Source organism: Branchiostoma belcheri, unplaced genomic scaffold (assembly GCF_001625305.1).
Source record: "Branchiostoma belcheri isolate BF01 breed outbred unplaced genomic scaffold, Haploidv18h27 scaffold54, whole genome shotgun sequence".
Classification (NCBI taxonomy): Eukaryota; Metazoa; Chordata; class Leptocardii; order Amphioxiformes; family Branchiostomatidae; genus Branchiostoma; species Branchiostoma belcheri.
This window is the reverse complement of record NW_017804176.1, coordinates 1,931,987-1,956,115: the sequence shown is the minus strand read 5'-3', so window position 1 is coordinate 1,956,115 and position 24,129 is coordinate 1,931,987. Positions and strand designations below refer to the sequence as shown.

The 24,129-nt window shown below is 43.4% G+C and overlaps 2 protein-coding genes across 2 annotated transcripts; one reads left to right on the top strand and one right to left on the bottom strand.

The window, feature by feature from the left end:
- Positions 1–36: 36 nt before the first annotated feature.
- Positions 37–14,498, bottom strand: LOC109481089. The gene is made up of 23 exons (XM_019783560.1): positions 14,169–14,498; positions 11,637–12,011; positions 11,061–11,165; positions 10,218–10,613; positions 9,711–9,812; positions 9,022–9,486; positions 8,525–8,620; positions 7,772–8,161; positions 7,371–7,451; positions 6,759–6,938; positions 6,200–6,571; positions 5,664–5,711; positions 4,927–5,132; positions 4,177–4,360; positions 4,032–4,055; positions 3,423–3,663; positions 2,803–3,038; positions 2,353–2,609; positions 1,698–1,809; positions 1,323–1,513; positions 1,002–1,113; positions 425–808; positions 37–65 (listed from the first exon to the last, which is right to left on the bottom strand). The coding sequence occupies exons 1-23, from the start codon at positions 14,254–14,256 to the stop codon at positions 37–39; spliced, it is 4,674 nt and encodes a 1,557-aa protein (XP_019639119.1). The 5' UTR covers positions 14,257–14,498.
- A 4,398-nt stretch (positions 14,499–18,896) lies between these two features.
- LOC109481144 (multiple epidermal growth factor-like domains protein 11) lies at positions 18,897–23,883 on the top strand. The gene is made up of 9 exons (XM_019783642.1): positions 18,897–19,063; positions 20,119–20,235; positions 20,744–20,869; positions 21,196–21,288; positions 21,493–21,606; positions 21,858–21,983; positions 22,405–22,497; positions 22,829–22,942; positions 23,604–23,883. The coding sequence occupies exons 1-9, from the start codon at positions 19,012–19,014 to the stop codon at positions 23,756–23,758; spliced, it is 990 nt and encodes a 329-aa protein (XP_019639201.1). The 5' UTR covers positions 18,897–19,011; the 3' UTR covers positions 23,759–23,883.
- Positions 23,884–24,129: the final 246 nt, after the last annotated feature.

Genomic DNA, 24,129 nt, shown 5'->3' with positions numbered 1-24,129 from the left:
ACTTACTTTCTTGCATTTTTCGAACGCGAAATAAGTTTATGCTGTAGGTAACTTTTGGAAGGTTGCTACAGGAGGAAAATTTGCTAACAAGGGTAAACAAGAAGTTGGGGATTTCAGACTTTCGTTTTGGGTCCTCGCCAATGAATTGTAACTGTAGATGGTGTTGTGTGATGTAATTTGATTTGGTATTACACCACCTCCTGAATTCCTCCTCATACCACCCATGACAGATAATGCTGGGTCATCTTCAGTCTTATCCCTCCCTATCAATTAAGTGCCCAAATCACCTCCCATCCTCCATACAGCCGTCACTACTTGGGACATAAAATAAAAACTCACAAGTCATCCACCAACATTGATATTTACTTTTGAAGTAAGTATTGACTTTTGAATGCCCTTTTAACTAGTTGCCGGTGACACATACCATGTCCTATCTGACAGGTGAATCCAATGGTGGTGCTGCAGGGTACATCATTCCAGAACGCCCTGGTCTTCGTAAATTGGGCACAATCTTCGTTCCCATCAGCATCATTCGGTTCTTTGTGGGCCCAGCTGGAATAGCCGGATGACTCCAGGGTTTGGCCGTCCTCGAACACCCACTGGCCCTCTCTGTTGATGTCGGTCAACCCAAGCCAGCTGACTCCGGGATGTAAATTGGTGATGAATCGGTTGGTTGCTCTGTCTCGTGGCATGGCGATCAGCCCACCGTCTGCGGCACACCTCTCGCGAGCTTCAGCGTACGTTTTTGGTTCTGCAAATTTCTTGTAGCAGGCTCCGTTCAATGGGATGTAGCCTGGTATTGGGCATCCTGCAGAAATGGACGATTTAAAAAAAGATTTAAGATGTATCCATTGAACATTACATTATTGCTTACGTATTTTTGTACAAAAAATACGCATGATCAACTGGCTTTAATATATAACAGGCAGCTGGAAAATGCTTAGATATTGTTGCTTATGGTGCATGTAAATACTTGTACATGTATCTAGTTTGCGACCCACCTTTGGTCTTGCTGTTTTGGCTGTTTCCGTCACATTGTGGATGGGAGAGGAGCAGGGTCTTTTCAACAGGCCAACAATGGCCACACCACCCGCCACAACGCGCTGAGGCAACCTAAAACATAGTACAGTAAATGAGAAGACAGTATTCATCATGAAAGTTCAGCCCTGGCCCTGTTTACAAAGCATAAAGGACACATGGCAATAGCTTGGATGAATTAAGACGACAACAGCTGCTGTCTTGATGGGTGTTCTTAAATAACGGTTGATAAGTAATGCAATGTTCCGTGCCAGTTAAGATGATGAAGCAAAAAAAAGACCAACCGTTCTGTCCTCTGAGATGAACATATCGTTGATGCTGATATACTCTGGGTAGCGTTCCTCCATGACCCAGTGGACGTCGGAAGCCAACGAGAGATCCGTCCCAGTAAGATTCAACTTAAATGTTCCTTTCGCGCATCCTTGTTTCCAAGAATAACAGTCACCTGCCTCGCCGTAAGCTACATTATTGTAGCCTAAAATTTAAAAAAAAGTATTGCTTTTAATGTTATAGTTGAAGAAGACAGATCTGGGCAGAAAAGCAGTTCTTGCGACTGGCAAGGGTTTCAAAACGGGACAAATTGTAGCATGGGTATTATCATGAGTCATGTAACATGGTAAAATGACATAATTCCAGTATTAAATCAACTGCTGACCTACCGTCAGTACTAGCAAAGGTGTAGTCATCTCGAATGACCTTGACCTTGGAGTTTTCAAACTTGATTCGGATTTTGCTGAACTTCGTGGTCCCGGCGCGTCTGGCATATGGGTCCTTGAAATGCAAGACAACGAAGCCTTAGTATATCTTGTATTTGTGACATTTACAACAGTGATTAGTATATAAATGGATTGGCTCTATTATAACAACGTTAATGAACCGCCAGTGTTTGCGGTGCGATAACGCCCGCCGAGTGGCTTTTAACCACTGAATAAACCACCTTTGCTCACTCGGTGGTTATCGGTCACTAAGCAGGCGTTATGTTACCTTATCACCTTGATGCAGATCATCAACCCTTTAATTTAATTTTTTTTTATTCCAACATGTAATCACCAGACGTGGTGACGGCACACTCAAGTTTTTTTCAACTTTATTAATGCCGCCACCAACACAGGGGACAAATACATGACAGGAGTCAGGACAATACTCATTTTCACCTGAACGAAGTGAGGAAAGTCGTGTTAAGTGCCTTTCCCAGGGGCACAAGATCGGTGGCATGTCAGGACTCGAACCCTGGACCTCTAGGTTCCGAGTCACGCACTCTGCCGCTACACCACAGGACCCCAACCCTTTAATTAAGTTTTGTGTATCACTCACCTGTAGTGGTCCATTGCACCGGCCTCCATAATTATCCCTCAGTCGATTTGCGAAGATGTTGGCGAAGTTGTTGTCCGGCCCGGACGGCAGGGTTAGAAATTCTTCTGGCTGCTCGGACGCCATGTTGTGGCAGTAGACGCGGAGGGATACATCTTCGCACGTTGAAAAGGGGCGGAGTGTGTACTCGCCATCCTTGACTGCAGGGAAAGAAGACTTCACCTCCGAGCACGATGCTGCGTTCACGTTAGGGCCGATAGCTGCCAAGGAAGGGAAAAAATGAGAATGGGCTGTAAAGAGATGACTTTGTAAAGATTATTCAATGGAGTTATCGTGGCAGATTAGAACTGCATTATATAATGGTTCATATAATGTAATAATACTAGTAGTGTATTTTTGCCAGGGACGTCAACGGCTTAGAAGGAGCTAAAGCCAAACACATAACCGCCTCACCTTCTTGATCTTCCACCTCACAGACGAAGTTAAACAGTGAGTTGCAGTATGCATCGGCCCAGTTGTTTCGCCTTTCTCCCTCTTTGTTACCATAGACAATGTGCGCACATCTGTAGCCGTTGTATCTGTCGTTCGGCTCTCCGGGGGCCCAAGTCGAAAAGCTCCCCAGGGCATCGCCTCTACCGTCCACCCATCCTTCTGGTGACCATCTCACCCCCAACCAGAACTGGTTATCTCTGTGTTTTGGAATGCAAAATTACGTATACATTCAGTTCATCGTTGCTGGTCTATTTGCTACCTACATGTAGGGCCAACAATAGTCTCTTTGCACAAGGAAATTATACTTGCCGTATGATTTCGACAGTATCTCGTTCGATCCGAAAAAGGTTCGTAGCGGCCATCAACCAATCAGATACCCCCCTCCCATGTTGTTACTAGCCAATCACATTGCCTCTTGACCGTAGGCAGTGACGTGATTGGCTGATAACATCTAGCCAACGCAACGCAGGGAGAAGCATGAAAGCCAGACCGATACGCCAGGGTTGTTGTTTCACAATACATGTACGAACGGTGGGCCTGGAATGGGAGAATGCTCTTAGCTAAACATAAAAAAAACTAACCTGCTGACACAATTCTTCAGCATCACCACGTTTCTTTGTTCCTCTTCGTTCCTCGGGACGGCAACTATTCCGCCTTTCCTTCTGCATTCTGTCTGCGCGTCTTCGTACGTCATGGCATCATCACTGGAGTAGTAGTACTTACCGGACGGTAATACTACTATGTTGTTTTCTGGACAATCATTCCCTGCTTCTTGTGTAGGCAAGGGTTCTTCCTCAGGTTCTTCAACGAAGATGATGTCTTCTGTAAAAGAAACGTTTGTCACGATGCAACATTTAAAAGACGTGTGAAACACTGTACTTTGAAGTTGCATATCTTTATCATATAATAATGTTTAAAAGTTCACATTAAACGATTCATATTGAATAGCTACTGTATTCTACTTAACCTTTATGCATGAGACATTTTAAGCTTCGGGTGCACGTAGGTTACTTTAAGTATTTTCGGTAGGTTACTTTAATTATTTTCAATAGGTCTTAAAATAAGTCCTTAAAATAAGAATGAGAAAGTTTACCTTCAATAAAGTTCTAGGAATTGCATTTGCCTAATACGATATCAAGTGAAAACTTATGTCATGTAACAACCATTTTTGCAAGTGAGTTATACATTACCTTCATCATATGCCTCTCCTGGACCTGTATAGAGAAACATATAACATTTAGTAAAATTTCAATTAACATTTGAAAACTCTTAACAGTGTCTCTCACTCCAGAAATTTCAACAAAATACTAGTAGAAGAAAAAAAAGCAGCCATACCTATTTGGCAAATGAAGTACTTCGCATAGTAACACCTGTCATCGTCCCATCGGAAGTCTTTAGCTGCCCATAGCTGCCCACAGTCCTGGATACCTTCAGCGTTGTTGGGTTCTCCTGGCGCCCATTTGGTGAAACCGCCATCATTCAGCGGTTCTCCATCGGCCCAGGTCCATCTGCTCTCAACCTACATAGTCATAAAGTGAGCATGTCATCAGTCAGTAAGATCGACTCTATGATTTATTAATACGAAACAGCTTTGTGCACCATGACATCGATCGCGTTGAAGGACTTGAAATGTTTTAAAAACACCACACTTCAACAAAGATTTTACTGTTGGTTGGGTGTACCTTATGATTCATACGATCTCTATGAACAGCTAGATAGCAAGCTAGTACAAAAAATGCAAGGCATCAAGGGAACTCGCGTAGCATTGCCATGTACAATCGCAGCACGCCTGCGCGAAACCCGGATTTTTCACGGTTTTCGCGGGATGTTTGGTCAACGTTGCATCAGGATTTTGCCTGTTACAGACGACGCTTTTTCCGACATAACATTTGCAAACTACAGACGGGATGTTACTTTTTTTATACGCGAATACGACCTTATATGAGACATGCTATGCACAGTACATTACGGTTTTCGCGCAGGTGCAGTACGTTCTGCCGAAGTGCTTATACAATCGCCATTTTTCTTCCTCTGGACTTAGGAGGTATTGTGTGACTGTAACATACCCTTTGTTGCAACACTTACCGCTTTGTCATTGAGCCCAATCCAGTAGTCTTCGTTCACGTCAGCGTCTCGAATCATGCCTAGAAGGAAGTTGTACACGGCCTCTGTCTTGATGACCGCAAGATGGCCGCCGTCTGCAGCACACGTCTTCTTGGCAGCGTCGTAGGTCTTGGACTCGGTGTATATCTTGTACTGCGTATCACCTCGCCGTGTATACGTCATGTCGCCTGTCGTATACAAAAATATAACGGCATTATTTCCTTGCATTTTACTTTGAGAAACGTACATACACATAATGATTATTTAGCCATGCAAGTTAATAATGTAAACATGCAAACAAGTGACGCAGCAAGAATCAAAAGGAATGCAGCTTTCCTCTATTCTTCTTGCTGATTGGCTGCTGGGATATAATTGGGCTAACTCCATGAACAGCTAGCTGCACCAATCCATACCATATTGAAAGTAGGTACTGCGTTGGAGTGTTTTGGTAGGTATGTCAAACTTTCTTGCTCAAGCATTGGAATGTGGGGCATAAACGCTTTTTTTATATTGAAAAGCAACAATTTGCATTATGCAAATAAAAATCGTAATCAATCATGTAAGGGATAGCTATCCAATTCTTAGTTATATTTCACTTCATTCTATAGTGATATCGATGTAAAACATTGTTTTCTCCTTCTTGTATTCTCCTTCTTTCCCTGCCATGTCGTAAAATGTGAAGCCATGCTGAATTTGCTTTCTAGCTGATGATAACTTACCTGAACCCTCTGACTCGCCAGACCCCTCAGCATCTTCATCAAGGGGAACTGAAGAATGTATAGAACGGCATTGGTCTGGGTTAACTTGAACTTTAACTCTAAACTTGTAGAATCGTTAAAGCAAACTTCGTAAAGTGTACCCAAAATGAACGTATAATTCAATCATAGATTATGTTTGCAACATCACGAGCGACAGAGCTCCAAAGAACCAAGTATGAGCTATATAACAGAAATAATAACATTTAGAGCAAGATACTTTGACTGCTGTTATTGAAAACCTTCGAACCCGTAACGATCTTTGCCCGCATAGAGATGTGCCCGTACCAACTTCGCGGATGGATTTTGATGAAGCCCGCAGTGATAGGGTCAACGAAGACGTTTTCGACGTAAAAACGTAGGCGTAAAAACTACCGGGAAACCTAAGTTAAACTTGGCGGCGGGAATCGTCTACAGGCCCGAAGATAGCCTGCCCAAAACACGATAGGACTGGACACTAAGCTATGACCAATTCTGTTACAAATCTGTTTGTAATTTACCTGTTGTGCAGTAAGCAGCGTGACAAATCGTCGGTTTCGGCAACTTGTAGACGTAATAGCCTGCCGGACACGCCATGACGTGGATTGTCCATGACCAATGACATTCTTCCCCTTCCCAAAACGCGCACGCAGTTCGCCTAACCGCACCCTGGATGCTGGTTGGATGCTCTCCTTTCATCCAGACGGGAGCGTGTGTACCGCAACGATTTGTCTCCAGGGGGCGCTTTGTTGGCATCATGGTGCCTCCTGCTCCCACGAAGCGGTACCACTGGTCGTGCTTTAGGGAGGTTCTCTTGTCGCACATGTCCTCACTCTGTGCGTTCACACTTCTCCATGGCTCGTCTAATACATAGTGGCTAGGGCATGGGGTAACTGTAATAGAACAGAAGCTTAATGATAAAGAAATACATGGACTGTGCAAATATAATTTCAGTTATAATTCCTCATCCATTACTTCAAACGTACCTGAATCTGAAACTCAAACAACAAATGTCACCAACATAACTGTGTAATTCTTTCAAGTTACAAAGATTAGTTAGATTGCTAATTTTAGACTCACCACTAGCAGCATCGTCTTCATCATCGCTAGGTGGCGCATCCGTTGGGACAGGAACTGTCGTCGTAGCCTGACTAATCGCGCTCCTGGCGGTCGGCCGCCCCGAAGTTGCCGCCCCCCGGCCGAGAGCTTGTGTAACACAGCCTACTGTCGTCGTAGATGGCATTGTTGTTTGTGGGGTTACTGTAGGAAAAAACAAACACAATAACTACTCACTTCGTTGAAAAAAAATATTATTTTCGTACCTTACCTTACATCAACCTTTAACAATCGGAGACGGGAGCTGCTACTGACTTCTGAACTCGTCCTCACTGAATGTTAGAAGTTTTGTTTTTTCATTCCAACATGTAATCACAAGACATAGTGACGGTACACAAGTTTTTTTTTTCAACTTATTTTTATGCTGCCACCAAACACAGATGACAAGACAGACCTGAGCAAAGTTATGATAGTCGTGTGAAGTGTTTTCCCCAAGGTAACAAGATCAGTGGTATGGCACTGCCACAGGGTTCGAACCCGGGACCTGTTGGTGGTTCCTAGTTGAACACGCTACCGTTTCGCCACTCGACCCCACGATGTTATAAGTTAGAAGGCAGGTTTTGTCTTGTGTATTACCTTCGTCGTATGGTTCCCCGGACCCAACGTCATCCTCATCATCGCTCAGTGAATCGTCGGTTGTAGTCTGTGGATTTCCATCTGTAAGGAGATGTAAATTGAAAGAAAAACTGACATTTTACAAAACACGTTCTATTTAATCTGGATCGATAAGGCGTAACCACTTTTACATTGAATCATCATGATTAGTGAACTCACGTATGACGGAAGTATTATCTAGCATATAAGTGATTAAACAGGAAAGATGCTAAATGAATTCAAGTATGTAAAATACATGGTTGTAGTCATATGCATAAGCAAATTTATGGGACTGATCTTTGTTCATATATAATGGTGTAACATTGCTGTGAAACCGCATGCAAACATATCTGACATGTATAACGATGAGTGAGCAAACTCACATGTTGTGCAGTACGCGAGTTGACAGACTGGGGGTATTGGTAACTTGTAGACGAAGTAACCACCAGGACACGCCATGACGTCGATCTCCCAGGACCACTTGCATTCATCTTCGTCCCAGAACGCGCAGGCGGTCCGCGTAACAGCACCCTCCTCTACGGTCGGATGCCTTCCTTTCATCCAGACAGGAGCGTGTGTACCGCAGCGGTGGGTCGACAGGGGGCGCTCCGTGGGTATCACCATACTGGCATCTCTTGCGTCCAGGAAGCGATGCCAGCGACCATCTTTTATCCCGCTAACCTTACTCTTGTCGCACATGTGGTGAGACTCATTGTTCCTCAGTTGTCTCCACCCGCTATATACCACTTTGTGCTTAAGACACCGTGGATGAACTGTAAAAATACAAAGGGAAAAGGTGTTCCATTGGGACAGAACAAATTGCCAAACCGGGACCCGACCTGGCTGTTTCGATTAACAAAAAATAAACAATTTACATCCATAATATACGCAAATAGTTACCATTTTAACAAAAAATAAACAATTTATATGTATAATATACGCAAATAGTTACCATTAATATTTGTTCAACTTGATTGTGCTTTGTTGTCTTTTATATCATACATTTCGTCCCATAAGACTACCCGGTCGGGCCCCGGATGGGATTGGAAATCTGACAGGTATCAACCAAAATCTATGCAGAATCTAAAATTCAACTTGCATAATGTGAAGTTTTAAGGTCATCTGTCTCTCTTTACCTGAATCGGAAGATGCTCCGGAACCTACATCGTCTGCATCGTCAGGTGAGACAGGTTCAGTAGGAACAGGTGACAATGTCGTCTGTGGGTTTACCTCTGCGAAAATAGATTACTAGCTCGTAAAACTTAAAATTTCCGTAATAAATACCATTGTTAAGTGTAAAATTTAATTAACAAACTACTCGTAAAACTTAGTCACTTGAATTTTACAATTTCTAATGATATTCTCACTGAAATTAAGTATGCACTTTTAACGAATATTCCTAACAGTCGCTTTCACTGCCTCTCTCTCATGCACACACATGCACACACACACACACACACACACACACACACACACACACACACACACACACACACACACACACAAACACACACACACATGCACACAAGAACACACAAATGCCACACACACGCACAGACACACACACACACACACACACACACATACGCACGCGCATACTCATACTAGTGTAATTTTCTGATATATTTCTCACCTGCATACACTTCAACCTCACACAGAGTCAGGATTCTGTTCTCTCCAGGGAGGCGAATTCCGACGTATCTCCCCTGTATCCCTCCGCACGACACGCCCATCTCGTCTTCCCCGGGCGGGAAAACGCGTCCGCCATGGCCGCACTTCGGATTCGCCGCTACGATTTCGGAACTTCCGACGTGGATGTCGAACGGGCTGATCCTTGCCGTCACCACAGGATTCCGTGCTCTTCGGTTCACGATGACGATCTTGCCGATTGGATAGGACGAGCCGAGATCCACGTACCACCAGGGGTCTGTTGTGCCGACCTTCCAGACGTTGTGACGAAGACTGGCCTTGGTGTGCGTACAGGATCCGCTGTACCAGTCCGTGCTGCGGACACCGTCCACGGCGTTTCCCGAGTACCCGGCGTCCCATAGAGATGACTGCCTTGTCGGTTTATGAAGAGCCAGATTCTTCCTAACTACTAAAAATGGAAGAAAATGATACTTCATTCAAAGGTGAATAGAGAGCTTGCGATCGCCATTTAAATTCATTGTCGATGTTTTTTTGTGTCCAATATTGATCACAGAAAAAAATTGATTCAATTTTAAATTTGTAATGTTTGGAGTATTCTCCTTCTCTCCCCCCCCCCCCCTCTACGTATTGGAAATATAAGTTTACCAAATCTCATATTGTTCTTTATCTTACCTTTGTCATCCCCTGATCCACTGACTTCATCCTCCTCATCACTCAGGAAATCCTCAGATCTGACAGGTGTCGGAGGCGGCGTGGTCCTCTGAGGGGATCCATCTGCAGTAGGGGAGACATCCATAAATACTCTTTAAATTATGACTTACATGTCTATCATATGATGTCTTTTGCCATCCTGGATGCCATTTTTTTTGCTTTAGAACGATCCCTTTGCCACCAAGACTGGGCTGAAAACCACACCAGATACTTACTGCCCAAGCATCTATGTCCCACTAAAAAAACAAGACCATAGCATGTCCACAGCGCGAGATATCATACCACGTACCCTGCTGCAGTACCTTACAAAACCGCTAGAATACCCAAAATTGACCTTGACCTTCCTTTTCCAAAATCAGAAAGATACATGCACCACACACGTTTTATAACCGATTACAAAATCAGCAACCCCTATATATTGTGTACCTAAACACATAACCTTCTAACGAAGGTAACAAGCAATCCAACCTGTTGTGCAGTACGCAAGTAGACATTCTGTTGGTTTTCGTAACTTGTAGACGAAGTAACCTCCGGGACACGAGAGCACTTTTATCTTCCAGGACCAGTTGCAGTCATTTCTGTCCCAGAACGCGCACACGGTCCGCGTAACAGCACCTTCCTCTACGGTTGGATGCCTTCCTTGCATCCAGACAGGAGCGTGTGTACCGCAGCGATTGGCCGTAAGGGGGCGCTCCGTGGGTATCATGCCGCCGCCTTCTCCCTCAAAGCGGTACCATAGTCTATTTTCCACCTTGCTCCTCTGATCGCAAATAAGGTCGATTGCGGCTGCATTTGGATCCACTTGATTGTGTATACTTCTCTGTGGCTCATTCAATATGCGGTAGTCGCGACAAGCTGAATGAACTGGAACAAAACAGAAGGAAGACGATGTATAATATACTGAGGTATTAACCTAAAAGAACTGACATCAACAAAAAGCCACTGGCCGACTACAATACTGAATATACAACCTTTGCCATAAAGAAACAAATGACCTATGCCAATGAGGCAATTATAGCCTCCTGTGCAAACCTACTATGAGTGATTGGCGTTTATTTTCGGCTGTTTTGCGATGTACATGCGGTCGTGTTTTTCAATCGGGAGGGGGGCTCTTATTTTCGATGTTCAACATAGGTAACGGTTGCCTATGACGCAAGCCTAGAGGGATGAAAAATTACTAATCTAAGTAACTAGATAGCAAATATTCCACGTGTAAAATGTAATATCTATTCAGCTCATATGCTTAAACACGAGAAAGGAGAGAAGTGGAACTGATAGTATGTTGAAAGGTTACAAAAAGTAGTTACTTACCTTTTGCTATGGGAACTTCTTTGTGTACGTCCAACGCACCAGATCCATCGTCGTCTTCATTGGATGCAGGCCTGGCGACGTCATCAACCGCCACTTTTTGAACACCTGTTGAGAAGATGGTTTTCCCTTACATACGCATATTGCAGTGAAGCGTGGGAGGGCAAGAAAAGCAAAAAGGCGATCGAATTATGCAAAACAAGCAATCCGAAATATCAGACTTTTGGCAATTTAAAGTACATGTATTGAATATGTGGAGGAGATCGCATGGTCACTTGAATTCCTCCACATTCCTCCCACTCCGACACGTGATCGATCACCTCCAGGCTTGACCTCCCTGTCAATCAACAATAAACATCACTTCCCACCCTCCATGCAACCGTCGCTAACTTGGAGATGAAACGATCAAACTCACAGATCAGCCACCACCCAAATAGCCTGGGTGCCAAACCCATAGCACACTGGACGCAAAGTATCTCAGTGAGCCTGTCTCATTTGTGTCCAGTGTGCTATGGGTTTGGCACCCAGGCTTCCACCCAAAACAATGTTCTGTAACTAAGACAACGATATTCTTCTTACCTAAACCACAATATGTCAGACGACATGCTTCCACTGGTTTTAACTTGTAGATGAGGAATCCCTCGGGGCATCTCTTTACGTGGATCGTCCATGACCAAGAGCAGACATTCCCCGAGAACCGTGCGCACGCCTGCCGCTCGACCACGCCGTCTTCATACGTTGGGTTGGTCCCGTTGACCCAGACGGGGGCGTCGGAGCCGCAGCGGTGGGAGGACGGCGGTGGTTCTGTCGGCATGGCCGTGCCGGCCTCCCCCATGAACCGGTACCATCGGGCGAACCCGTCCCCGTCGTCGCAGCGGCGAGGCGCGTTACGCTCCTCCACTTGGACGCTTCTCCAAGACTCGTTCAGTACGCCATACTCGGAACAATGACGGTCTATTGGGGGGGGGGGGAATAAAAAAAATTATTGCAAGTTCCTGCCCGTGGGCTAATTGCAAGTACGTGTAACATGAAAGTAAAAGATGCCATGGATAACAATATAGTGTGCGACTACTCTAGTTACTTAACACTAAAGTCTAACTTGTTGGGTCGACTTCTTTTTGTGAGACAGTGAGTCATCTTTTATGAGGGCATAAAAGGTAAACACATCATAATTTTTTGCCCGTCTTTGGAGTCTCTTTTCTAGATCATTTTTCTCCCCTTCCTTCCCATCCTCTCCCTAGCCTCTTTTCTACCGTCCATCTGTCTCTCGCTCGTTCGTTCCTTCTTTCTGTATCTCATTTGCTAACGAGACACAGTGCATCTTTCCTGCCTTTCTAAGACCACGAGTCATAAACACAAGCATTACTTTTCTTTCAAAGCCATAGTCCTTACTACCTTATCAAACAGAGCAGAAAAGTAGAATAGCCTGGCAAGGGACAGGCCCATAATGCGGCAGGCTGAAAGCCGTCAGGGTGAGATATGACCTTGCCAACTTGGTTCAGCCTGCCTTCACAGAAGTTGGAAAGAAAACATCCCTCCGTTCAACGAAAATCTACCATACATGTAAGTGGAACCGGTTGCCAAACTTGGCCGGCAGCCTGAAATCCTTCAGGGTGTTCTGGAGATCTAACCTTGCCAAGTTCATCCTAACTACCACTGAAAATTGAAAACAACATCCCTTCGTTCCACGAAAATGACCCACTCATGTAGGAGTGTGCCAAACTCGGGCGGCAGCCTGAAATCGGTCAGGATGTTCGAGAGGCGTGCCAAGTTCATGTTACTAATCTCCAAGCAGATCCAATATCTATTGGCGAGAGAGTCCATGCGCGACCCAAGGTGGGACAAAAAAACGGGCCATATATAAAAGGGTAACGATCTTCCCCCACCAACCTCTGCCTTAGCGCGCGCGGATGTTATCCATATTATAAATCACTGTGGCCTTACGTCCAAAAGCTTTCAAAGCGACATGGCAAAGATCCAATTAACCCAAAGGCGTGCAGATGTAAACTGTGAACCACTTGTCAAGTAAACAGGATCTCAAGTCTTACTAACCACGTCAACGCTGCGGTGGGTTTAACTACTGAACTTTGGCCCTTCTTTTTGTGGGGTCCCAGCAAGACGTTTTGTATAATTCTATTGTACGTAAACCCGTTTTAAGTCACAAGTCCTATCTGGTTACAAGATAGGAGTCATTGCGACTAATGTCCGAAATTTGGAAATCGTTTGGTTCACGTAATTATTTTATGTAATTCGAGTTGCTATTGGCACGGACTATATTCAATTAAGTAACAAAAAATGTTACGATCGTTTGGTTTCGTTTGGTTTCTCCCATTCCCACTAGGATAAAATTGTCGATCGAATGGATTCGCTTTGATCCGGCTTCGAGCTGGCTTCGAGCCGCATCGAGTCGGATCGAAGCCGCATCAAAACGAATCAATTCGGCTCTATGCGGACAATTTACCCTAGTGGAGTGGGGCCTTTGGGTTACCTTAAGTTTCACATGAAACTATTTCCCTTAAGGTTTCGCAGGTGTGCATTCGACACCACAGATACAAATATCTGTCATTACCAACACTGAAAATTAGCATGACAAATAGGATCAAATAGCGCAACCACACAGTTTCATAAGAAACGCCGTACTTCATACCCCTTTCCTACATCTAATACATGAGTTTTTTTAAACTACGTATACCGATACTACGCACAGTAAATCCAACACCACCGCATGTAAGCTACAACGACATTTATTTTACATAACAATGTGTGCTACTATGGTCCGTGCATGTGGTAAGGGCATTTATACCAAAATTGGTAACCACAAACTGCTGACAATCCATTCTACACGTTCTGAATAACAACCTAGCGGGATTTTGGACAAAAGCCAAAAAAGATAAGATGTACTGAAGGAACTGGAGTTAGAACATTTCTTCTAGTCAGCACATGTTACATCAAGAAGTAAACAAAAATCCATAAATCGTTTCTAACAACTTGACCCTGCTATTAAATTTCTCAACAGGGAGAACGGTTTAATAAGCCGCAAGTTATCCTGAACACAAATAGAAGTTTATAACGTATAGAAGTATGACTAGTAAGGAAGAAGAAGAGTCTTACCCGAAGACTTCTTTGAAGACACTAGGCCACTCAACACGAGTAAGACGCTTGTGTAAACAACAGCACGCTTCAACCACTGTAGCGCCATGTTTTCTTCTCCAACCGAAGACTCTCCGAACACTCCTCGCTTCTCGCTGTGACCGCTGCCGGGGCCAAGGCAAGACTGAAGCAAGTCTGCTGCTGGCTTCCGACTTTTGTAGTCTGCGCTGCCAAAGTTTCGGGTGCTGCAGGTTTTCGGAGAAATCCGCTGATCTAAGCCCGGGCTTGTCACGGCACGGTACAACACGCCCACCAGGTCATGACCTTCAGGAGACCGACACCGGATGTACTACACCGGAAGTTCCCCTCACTTCTTTAAGACGTCTTGAAGTAATTCTCTGAAAAAAAATCAAACGTGCTGCGAATGTACTAGAGTCCAATTAAATCCTTGTCACTTTTCAGACAGGCACTGATCTCGTATACATAATAGAGGCTCGAGAATGAAGATCAGTGAAGTGAATCTTGTTTTCGGCCACCTTGCTTGTACCGCGGCTAAACCGCAGATTGTTTTGGTTGGCTCCCCCAGTCTTTCAACATGATACGAAGCGTTTGTCTCAAAGTGGGACAGGAGGGGGTTAGTGTGTTTTTACTTAGCGGTTGTTGCGCACGGAAATTAGCTCAAATCGGGGCCAACGACCTGTAGGCAAGTCCAGGCAGGGTTGCGGTTTCCTCCTTTCAGTGGAAAGTTTCCAACTTTTGTGACTATACAGATTTTGGAAGTTTGATAGGACTTGATGACCGCAAGGCCGCACATGAAACAAATGGGGTAATATATTGAAAAAAGTTTATTGCAAATTCGCGCCCGGAGGCTATTTACAAAACATAAGAGTGCAATGAAAAAGAGTATAAAATAACTAAAGTCTACATGATAAAGGTAGCTGTCTAGAACTATATTAAACGACAGTACATGTATGTCTAAAACTATGTCTGACTGGAATGCGACCCCCTTAATTTATATTACCAAGAGGAATGATGGTACAACACTCATGGGCCTCAGAAGACTTTGACTGGTTTCGACATACAGTTGCCTCTCGGAAACGAGATCTCCGACTCGACGATAATATCTTACCAAAAAGTGCGTCGTGATTTTGGTTCTCATGGTGCAATATCAGGTAGATCAATAGGCGGCGCTTTCACTTCCCCGAGCATTCTGAGAAGTCGATTGCGTAACGGGGTCATTTTTCACGGAGGAGGTCGGCGAGTGCTTTGTGCATCGCGCTATACATATTTATAAGACGCCTTCTGTTCAAAAGCAGCTGTCTGCTTGAAAGTAGCAGGAAGACAATAATGGCATTTCACGCGCCACCAAAGTTAGTATGTAGGTCATTGACCCCAAGACACCAGTTGAATTCAGAACTCTAAACCTCTGTCCTCCAATACGGTTGAGTATTGTTTACCGAGCATCCAAAAAGAATACGCTCTGATACGTCATACAGATTACCTACCCACCCAACCCTTACATTCAACCCAAGCACATGTATATCGCATATATGGCTTTATAGCCATGGAGGTTATAGCCTCTGTGGTTTTGACGGTAATACTTTATCTTTGTTAAGACAATGACGGTTTACGATATGGTCAGAAATAAGGTCAGTCAGTAAATCCAACAGGTGTCAGAGTAGCATTAATTATTACTATATGTATATGTAATGCCTTTAGGGACATCTTATGTACTTGCGCTAGTACATGATGAACTAACATGTTAGTTTTCCTTAAAAATTAACAATAATATCTGTTGTTTTTAAAGCTCCATAACGGCAAGAAACGATGAAAGATAAATTTGATCAAGAAAAAACCCTACTCAGTAAGCATAATCTATCTGGCGGTATCATGCTGACAGAAAGGTTTTTGATCCGATAAGCATTGGCGTGTACAGCCAAACGCTTGCACAGCAAATCATTTTCATCATTTCGCCAGGAAGTTATGGTTGGTCGTGCTCCAAACCTACCCTGGGTGCCAAACTCGTTTCGGGCCGAAAGCTGTTCCCTTCGGCAGCCAACAGCCCTTGGGGGGAGTTAGGCTGGCCACGCCAAATTCGCCTCGGGCTCAGCTCCCCGTACCGGTTATTTAGACCGGCGGGCGAAAGGCTTCTGGCTGCCGAAGGGAAAGTGTTAGCGGCCCGATACAAGTCTGGCATCCAGGGTACTCCTAACCCGGCAGTAAGATACTAGTACACGCCCACGGGACAACGTGCTAGCCTGCCACCTGTTTTGAATGTTCGTAGTTGTAACGTGATAGTTGGTTCGTTACATCTGACAAAGCAATTGAAATAAAACAAACGAGAGAGAAATGTATCGAGGAAACGGTGCGCACAAATTTTCACGATTACCTCATGAAAGAAAGTACATGTGCGTATGTGGCGCAGTGATGAACCGAGCTCTCTTTATTATTAGAGACGGACGCCGCCTATCGTCTGAGAATGGAACTTCACGTGAGGAAAAACTTGCCTGTACATGTCCCTCTTGAGCTACACCAAACCGTGTCGACTATTAGAGGGCGTCTTTTCCCAAAGACCTATAGTTGTATACAGCCATCAAAGGTGGGAAGATGCATTGACCGAACCAGATACATGTATAATATAATATCTCTCATCAGTTCCTATTGATTTGATAACCCAATGGAAGTATAATCATGGAATTTCGTATGAATTCTACAAGATAAGCGGTCTTAGCAACCTACACGGCATACAGTGCTGATTTTGTTTTTAAGGCGACGTAGTTTAACATTCTTTCCGTAACTTTACGACTCCTAGCCTTACTAAATCTGCGCTCCTAGCGGCCGGCCCGGGGCGGCTGGTGTAATACCGGGCCGGCCGCTAGGAGCGCAGATTTAGTCAGGCTATACGACTCCTATCCGAGTACGAAAAGATTACCTTTACGTGAAATTTCCACACTACTGTGGCTTATGGTACGAATTTGTATTTCAGTAGCCCTCCCAAAATTGTTGAGTGAGCCGAAATAATTTCTGCGTAGTTCGTAAAGTTAAATTAAAAGTCCGTTTTTGTGCTGTGTGAATGCTAACCGGCAAAGGAACCTATTAAAATCATTTGATTTTTGTAATATCTTGATCAATCCTGTCAGTATTAATATATTTGTTTCACTTGTTCATTGCTTAATTATTGTATGCAACTTCTATATGAAAACTCGTGCTTTGCTTGCTTGTATTACGTATTGTCTGGCGGCGACATGAATATAAGTGTAACTTGAGTGTGTCGCCACCACGTCTTGTCACTGTATGTTTCAATAAAAAAAGGAACCTATTATATACCATCGTCCTCCCTTGGCAAACTTGACGTTTTTGACCTCCATTTTGGACGGATCTATTTGTAGTCCTGCTATTTCTGTCACATCCTGGCCAGCGGGGCGTACCGGACGAGACATGTCATCATAAATCATCGACTAAAGAACGTCACCGCAGGTGTTTGTTCCGTCTGCTAGAAAATGTAAACATGTAATCTCCAAGCAGATCATACGGTGGCAAGACAGTATCCATTGGCCAGAGGAGTGTCCATTAGCCAGCGACAAACTCCTCTGGCTAATGGATACTGTCTTGCCACCGAAAGGGAACTCCTTGGGGATTAGCAAACATGCACACGGGGTTAATTTTTCACACCGCAATGTTGAACATTTTTGTCATATAGTCATAACTTTTTTTGTTCCTTGTAATCGATTTTTTTTCGTTTGGAGAAGTGGAATATTGGTAGAAAACCCGCTCCTTTATTTAGACCAATATGAACGGAAAATGATGCCTAAAACGCTGACAGCACCAGCAACTATTTCTTTTTCAGTGGTCCGAAATTCTTTCATCGTTGAAACATTTGATTCAGAAAAAGAATACCAAAGTCACAGACAAACGTCACAACATTTAATTTACTAACATACCACAATTTATAAACATATGAGAATCAGAATTATATCAACTTTATATACTAGTAATCATATTTATAAGGACGGCCGATGAACTCTATACAAACGCTATGATAATAATATAATATAACCATGGCCCTTATTTGTTTGTTTATTAATGAAACCCTCAAATCGGCCTGATGGTCGCTTTTCATTGAGGTCATGAAGACAGAGGTCAGGGTCAGATAAAATATAACATGATACAGGTGACATGTCTGCGGCTGAACTGGGTGACCGCGGTTGACCCCTCATCACCTATCTTCACCATTGTTTTATCATCACTTATACACTGGCATTTTCCTGTAACAGTGGATATATATATTAAACATCCTCTTGTCATCCACAATGAAATTAAATATCCTCATTATAAAACTATTTCCTATCAAGGATTCTTCGAATCCTAAGCAACAGTGGTGGAGATACAAATAATGGTATAAAATTGGTCATATAATTATCATTTATAAGGAAGTTTATTAGATACCAAATTCCACGGATGTACGTAACGGACAAAGGCATTGATATGTCGGCACATTTTTATCGAAAAAAAAGATAAAACTGGACGTCTTGCAATTTCCAGAAAGGCAGAAAAATGTTTCAATAATCGAAGTCAAACACCTAGCAGATAAAGTTAAATACTTAAAATTTCTGGGTTAAAGTTAACGACAGTTGGATTACATGGCACCTGTGTCTTCCCATATTAGCAATATTTACCGGTTACTTGAAGGTCAAAAGGTGATATCCTGGCCTTGTTTCCTAGCCTATATATATAGAATACATGCGCAGTGGTTCCTCCAATGATAAAGACATCCCCGTGACGCATCTGATTATTGCTCTTACAGCTCACAGTCGGACCAGGTGTTTTTTTTTAGTTTGTCCGTTCTATCAGTTACGAGGGGAAAATGCTCACCACCGCCTTGTTTTTCATGCTGACCGGCTACGTTCTGGCTCAAGGTACGTTACTTTCAAGTTTTCAAAAGATCAATATGTTAAATTCTAGTTGTCACTGACGAAAAGTAGTGAGTGCTACCTAAAACGTCTACCAGTTTTCAAAATATATCCTGTTGCTTGAGTAACAGTTTTCTTGTGTTGATCTATTACTAGTATTAAAGAAAAAATTTAGGACAAAGATACATTTACAGCAAGATGATCAAAAACCTTGAAAGCTTTGTCTCCGTGGCAGACAAAAAGAAGTATTATTCCATAACTAACAATGGTTTACTAAGATTTAATTGAAATGAGATCTGCGTTGTTTTGATGTGTATCTTTTATCTGTTCCGTCCGCAAGAGACACGTTTCCCTTCACAAATAATCTAGACTCTAAATGCTATTTCCACTCCAACAGACAGAAGAAACTGGCAACATATGTTATATAGATTGCAGTATAAATACCTGTTTATCAACGATCCTTTATCTAAGGATGCGTGTCATTATGTCCACAGTAGCGTTTTGTTTAAACGTCTGCCTCCTATGATATTTGCATTTAGGCCATGTTGATTTGATTATATGGATGACATCCTCCAGGAACCCCAAAACTGATGCGAGCGTGCGAATAAAAAAAGTTTGGCAAAGAAAAAAAGTTGCTTTCATTCTGAAATCTACGTGGTCATGAAGGTTGAACACATGACAGGATATGGTATAGCGAATAATCTACTCTTCAAATTCATTTCTTTACATTTTCGTCTTTTTTCATTTGATTTGGCATTCTACGACATTGGTATCGTTTTCCAATATTTTTTTTGCAACTTACGGTATATATTTGCTCATTTTGCAAATATTTTGTACGATTGACAGTATGGTTGAAAACCTTTTTGTTTTTGAAGCGGCTAAAAATTCATGCGCGCGCGGTTGTCATCAATACAATTAAATCAACATGGCCTTATCCATCACCGGGCCCATAGGAGACCCCCTCCTCCATGACGTTTTCATTCAGCCAACTCATCATGATAAAAAAATTGAATCAGTTTAATAGGTATCGTATAACAGTTTACAACATTCTCTGTCTCCAGACTACTGCCAGAACCTGAGCCAGAACTGCGGTGCGAGTCCGGGATGGCCCTTCCAGTCCATGTGCGACACAGTTGATTACGTCAGACCCAACTGTCCCGAGTTCTGCGGCGACTGCAGTATGTTAACTTCCTTATTCTTCAGTTTTTCATGTCTAGCCTGGGTACCATCCTGGTTAGTTTACGTCCGCTCCCACAGTCGCTACCGACCAAACACTAGCGACTGTGGGAGCGGATGTAAACTAACCAGGATGGTACCCAGGCTAGATTCATGTCTATCATACAGCCAAATGACGTTAGCCAATGAGAAGGCACCATGTTGCTATGACCATCGGTCATCCCTACCCACACCCACACGCATAAAGGAAATACATGTAGCTTTAATGCTTTATCCGGTTTCCCTGCTTATATTGTAGAAAATTTACTTTCATACATCTATTAAAAGTAATTCTTTTCTCCCTCCCGATCTATGTTGTGAAATGTGTTAAAGTTTTCGAACCATTCTTTTACGTATCAGTATATTGAAGGCTGCTGAAACCGAAGTTGTCATTTTTGGCGACGCCTCAGGGGCGGAGCAGTTAGTATGGTACTGCGTTTAGTGGTTAAAGTTGTTATTGGTTGTATCTAGCCTGTGCTACGGACCCCCGTGGACCGTGCCTAAACGGCGGCATCAGGGGAGGAAACCCCGCCAACTGGGGACCCAACACCTGCGACTGTAACTGCGTGGGAAACTGGGCCGGCGAGTTCTGTGAAGGTAAAATGTCGCTAAATTTTTTTATGATTCTCAGTCATAGGGTTTATCCAGTGTGAGCTTTACATAGACTGCTTATTTTGTTGAGAATTGGAGAATATTACACCATCGGAACTGAGATGTGGGTTTGTGTGTCTGTCTAGAAAGGGCAGGTTGACAGCACGCGGATGGGGAATATTGGCAGGCAGAATGAAAGGAGGTCCACAAGGTCAAACACAGGAGCCAACTGGAATGGGGGAATCCAGAAAGTCAAGAAGTGCTCGAGGGACCCTTCAATACTTCCCAGAAGTCTGAAATCTCCCATTTGTTTTTTTTTATTATTTCAATAGTGTGTACCCTGACGTGCGCTAACGGTGGCCAGGTGGACCCTGCTACCTGTGTCTGCGTCTGTCCGACTGGTTACTATGGTGACGACTGCTCGGGTAGGTCACGTGATATACCAAAAACCTTTGGTATCATTTCTTTATTTCTAAAACTTGCCTCTTGAACAAACGTCCTTTCGTCTAAGATTTATCCAATACCATTTTGTATTCTTCATTGATAGATTCTTGATAGTCTGCTTAAAATTAAAGGTGTAGGGCGTACTGTTAGATATGATCTCCTCTAACTTTTACGTCTGATGACAGAAACTTGTAAGAACACGGACCCGAAGTGCGGCGCCAGTCCAGGGTGGCCGCTGACTGACATGTGTACTACCGACTATGTGGAGGAGGCGTGCCAGGAGTTCTGCGGGAAATGCAGTGAGTATGAACAAATCCCTTAGATATGGATTACCTTGATTTACCTTGATTACTGGAAGTCAGCTCTTCAGACAATGTGTTATAAGCGTCTGCTTAAAAAACGTATTTGGGAAGATATCTGGCGAAACGCGCACGCTAGGGTAGGTGGATCCTTGTAGAAGACGGAAGAAGAATCAGTGGTACATGTGTACTCTCTTGTACTAAATGAAACACTTAAAAGTAATCTACAAACGCCGCTGTGTTGTGTTGAGGTTGCGCTGACGACCCGAGGGGACCGTGCTTAAACGGCGGCAACAGGGGAGGAAACCCCGCCAACTGGGGAGACAACACCTGCAACTGCAACTGCCCCGGGTACTGGGCCGGAGACTTCTGTGAAAGTACGAATTTTAATTTTCTCTCACTGTATTGATGTTACATTAAACAATTAATATAAGTGGCGATAGGAGGAACCGCGTTAGGGAATATGAAACTGTGTAGTTTAGTTACCTACTAAGTTTTTCTAAGGTCTCCATTGGCTGGAAACTTTTGCAGATCACACTCGCAACGACAAAAATTGTCAATCATGAAAGTTCATCTGTGTTGGTAGTCACATGTTTAAAGTTAAAACTTTTGATCCAACACAACAAAGTTCTCTCATCTAGAGCTTTTGACCAGTCACTCTGGTCTTTCTCAGTAGACTGACCCAGTGGAGCTTGTCACGTGGCGTCTTTAAAGTGTGACTTCAACACTGGGTCAAAGGTATCTGGTAGACAATGATATGTCGCCCTCCATCAGTGATCTCTATGTTTATTGTTTTAGCCTGCACTCTGCACTGTTTCAATGGCGGACAGCTGGACGCTAACACCTGCACCTGCACCTGCCCAGCTGGCTGGGACGGAGAGGACTGCTCAGGTACGTCTTTTCCCGCGTCTTCTTACATATCTGCAGTACTGATACACATCGCTAGAGGGCAGCAACAGTCACCATTCACGCATGATGGTTTCCTAACATTATCAAGTAGAGTTTGAATATGCAAATTTGCCCATGTGCCTTCTACTTTTTTACGTGTCTAATGGTATAGTGAGAAGAAAATATATTAGTAAGCTCTGAACCCTTCAAATTCTCTCCCCAACCCACATTTACAACATTCTTGAGCCACCCCTTGCCCTCCTCCCCACAGAGCCTTACTTTAGACGTTTCTGGTATAGGTAAAAAGCCTAATTTGTCATTTTTGCGTGTTCAGACGTGTGCCAGGACAGCAACATCAACTGCGGAGCCAACCCCGGCTGGCCCTCCCCCGACATGTGCTCCATTGACTACGTTGCAGAAAACTGCCACGCTTTCTGTAGCATCTGCAGTGAGTACATACACACATCTGTTTCCTTCGAAATGAACGCAAATGCACTAAGCATAGATGGTAAGTTCTGATTGGTGGATGGTATGTTTTGAAATAACGGAATGTATCATAAAACTGAATTTCCGGTTACTAGACAATCATGTATAGCCTTGGGTTTAAAATCCAATCAATGTGCATTTCTCGGATAGTTATCTACTACTGTCATCATGCTTTGAAATCTACATTATTGCATCAAATGACAAGGCCACAGAAATAAGACACAACCTCAATACGACATGATTGACAAATGGCGGCATAACTGACCAAAAAACAGTGAGAAGGACATCTGGTTACAAATATTGCAATGTTAATGAATCTTTAAGATTTTTTTTGTAAATGATCATCAATGGTTGTTGTTTGTTTAAAGTTAAAACTTTTGGTCCAACACAAAAAATTCTCTCACCTAGAGCTTTCGACCAGTCACTCTGGTCTTCCTCAGTAGACTGACCCAGTGAAGCTTGTCACGTGGCTTCTTTGAGGAAGTCCAGAGTGACTGGTCGAAAGCTCTAGGTGAGAGAATTTTTTGTGTTGGACCAAAAGTTTTAACTTTAAACATGTAAGTACCAACACAGATGACTTTTCATGATAGTAATGGTTGTTGTTGTTTCCTCTGCCTGCCTAGCTCCCGCCAATGTTGTGATTGGTGACTGTACTGACGCGGACAGCGGACTGCCTTACACCGTGGGGCAGATGTGGGCCAAGCACGACCCCATCCGCCAGGTCACCATGATCTGCACCTGCATGGCGGCCAACTCCTACACCTGCGTGGACGCCTAGAAGGTCACAGGTCAAGACCAGGCCAAGATGGCCGCCAGGTTTCCATAGCAACGAAGCTTTTTGACTGCAAATCGACGTTGATCCTTCGCATAAAGTCTGAAGGAGAATAAAATAGTGCTTGCATATTTCTGTGTGTGATTTTTTTTCTGTTCACTCACTTTTTATAACGTTTCTAAAGCTATCACTGATGGTATTTCTGACGAAATGCTTCCATACAAAATAATTTCTTCGATATGTTTCTGTTGTTTCATGAAAGCGCACAAAGTTTCATGGGTACTTAAAGTTTAAAATAATGTACGATTGTCAAATTAAAAACACACGTCTAAAGGTGACAAAATTATGGTCTGACCGAAGATTTTGTCATCATCAGA

Coding starts and splice junctions, on each gene's coding strand:
- LOC109481089 (XM_019783560.1), bottom strand. CDS start 14,256: ATGGCGCTACAGTGGTTGAAGCGTGCTGTTGTTTACACAAGCGTCTTA. Junction 2,610..2,802: donor TGAGGTGGAAGATCAAGAAG/GTGAGGCGGTTA, acceptor CTTCCTTGGCAG/CTATCGGCCCTAACGTGAAC. Junction 1,514..1,697: donor CACCTTTGCTAGTACTGACG/GTAGGTCAGCAG, acceptor TTTAAATTTTAG/GCTACAATAATGTAGCTTAC.
- LOC109481144 (XM_019783642.1), top strand. CDS start 19,012: ATGCTCACCACCGCCTTGTTTTTCATGCTGACCGGCTACGTTCTGGCT. Junction 21,607..21,857: donor GGAGTTCTGCGGGAAATGCA/GTGAGTATGAAC, acceptor TGTTGTGTTGAG/GTTGCGCTGACGACCCGAGG. Junction 22,498..22,828: donor GGACGGAGAGGACTGCTCAG/GTACGTCTTTTC, acceptor TTGCGTGTTCAG/ACGTGTGCCAGGACAGCAAC.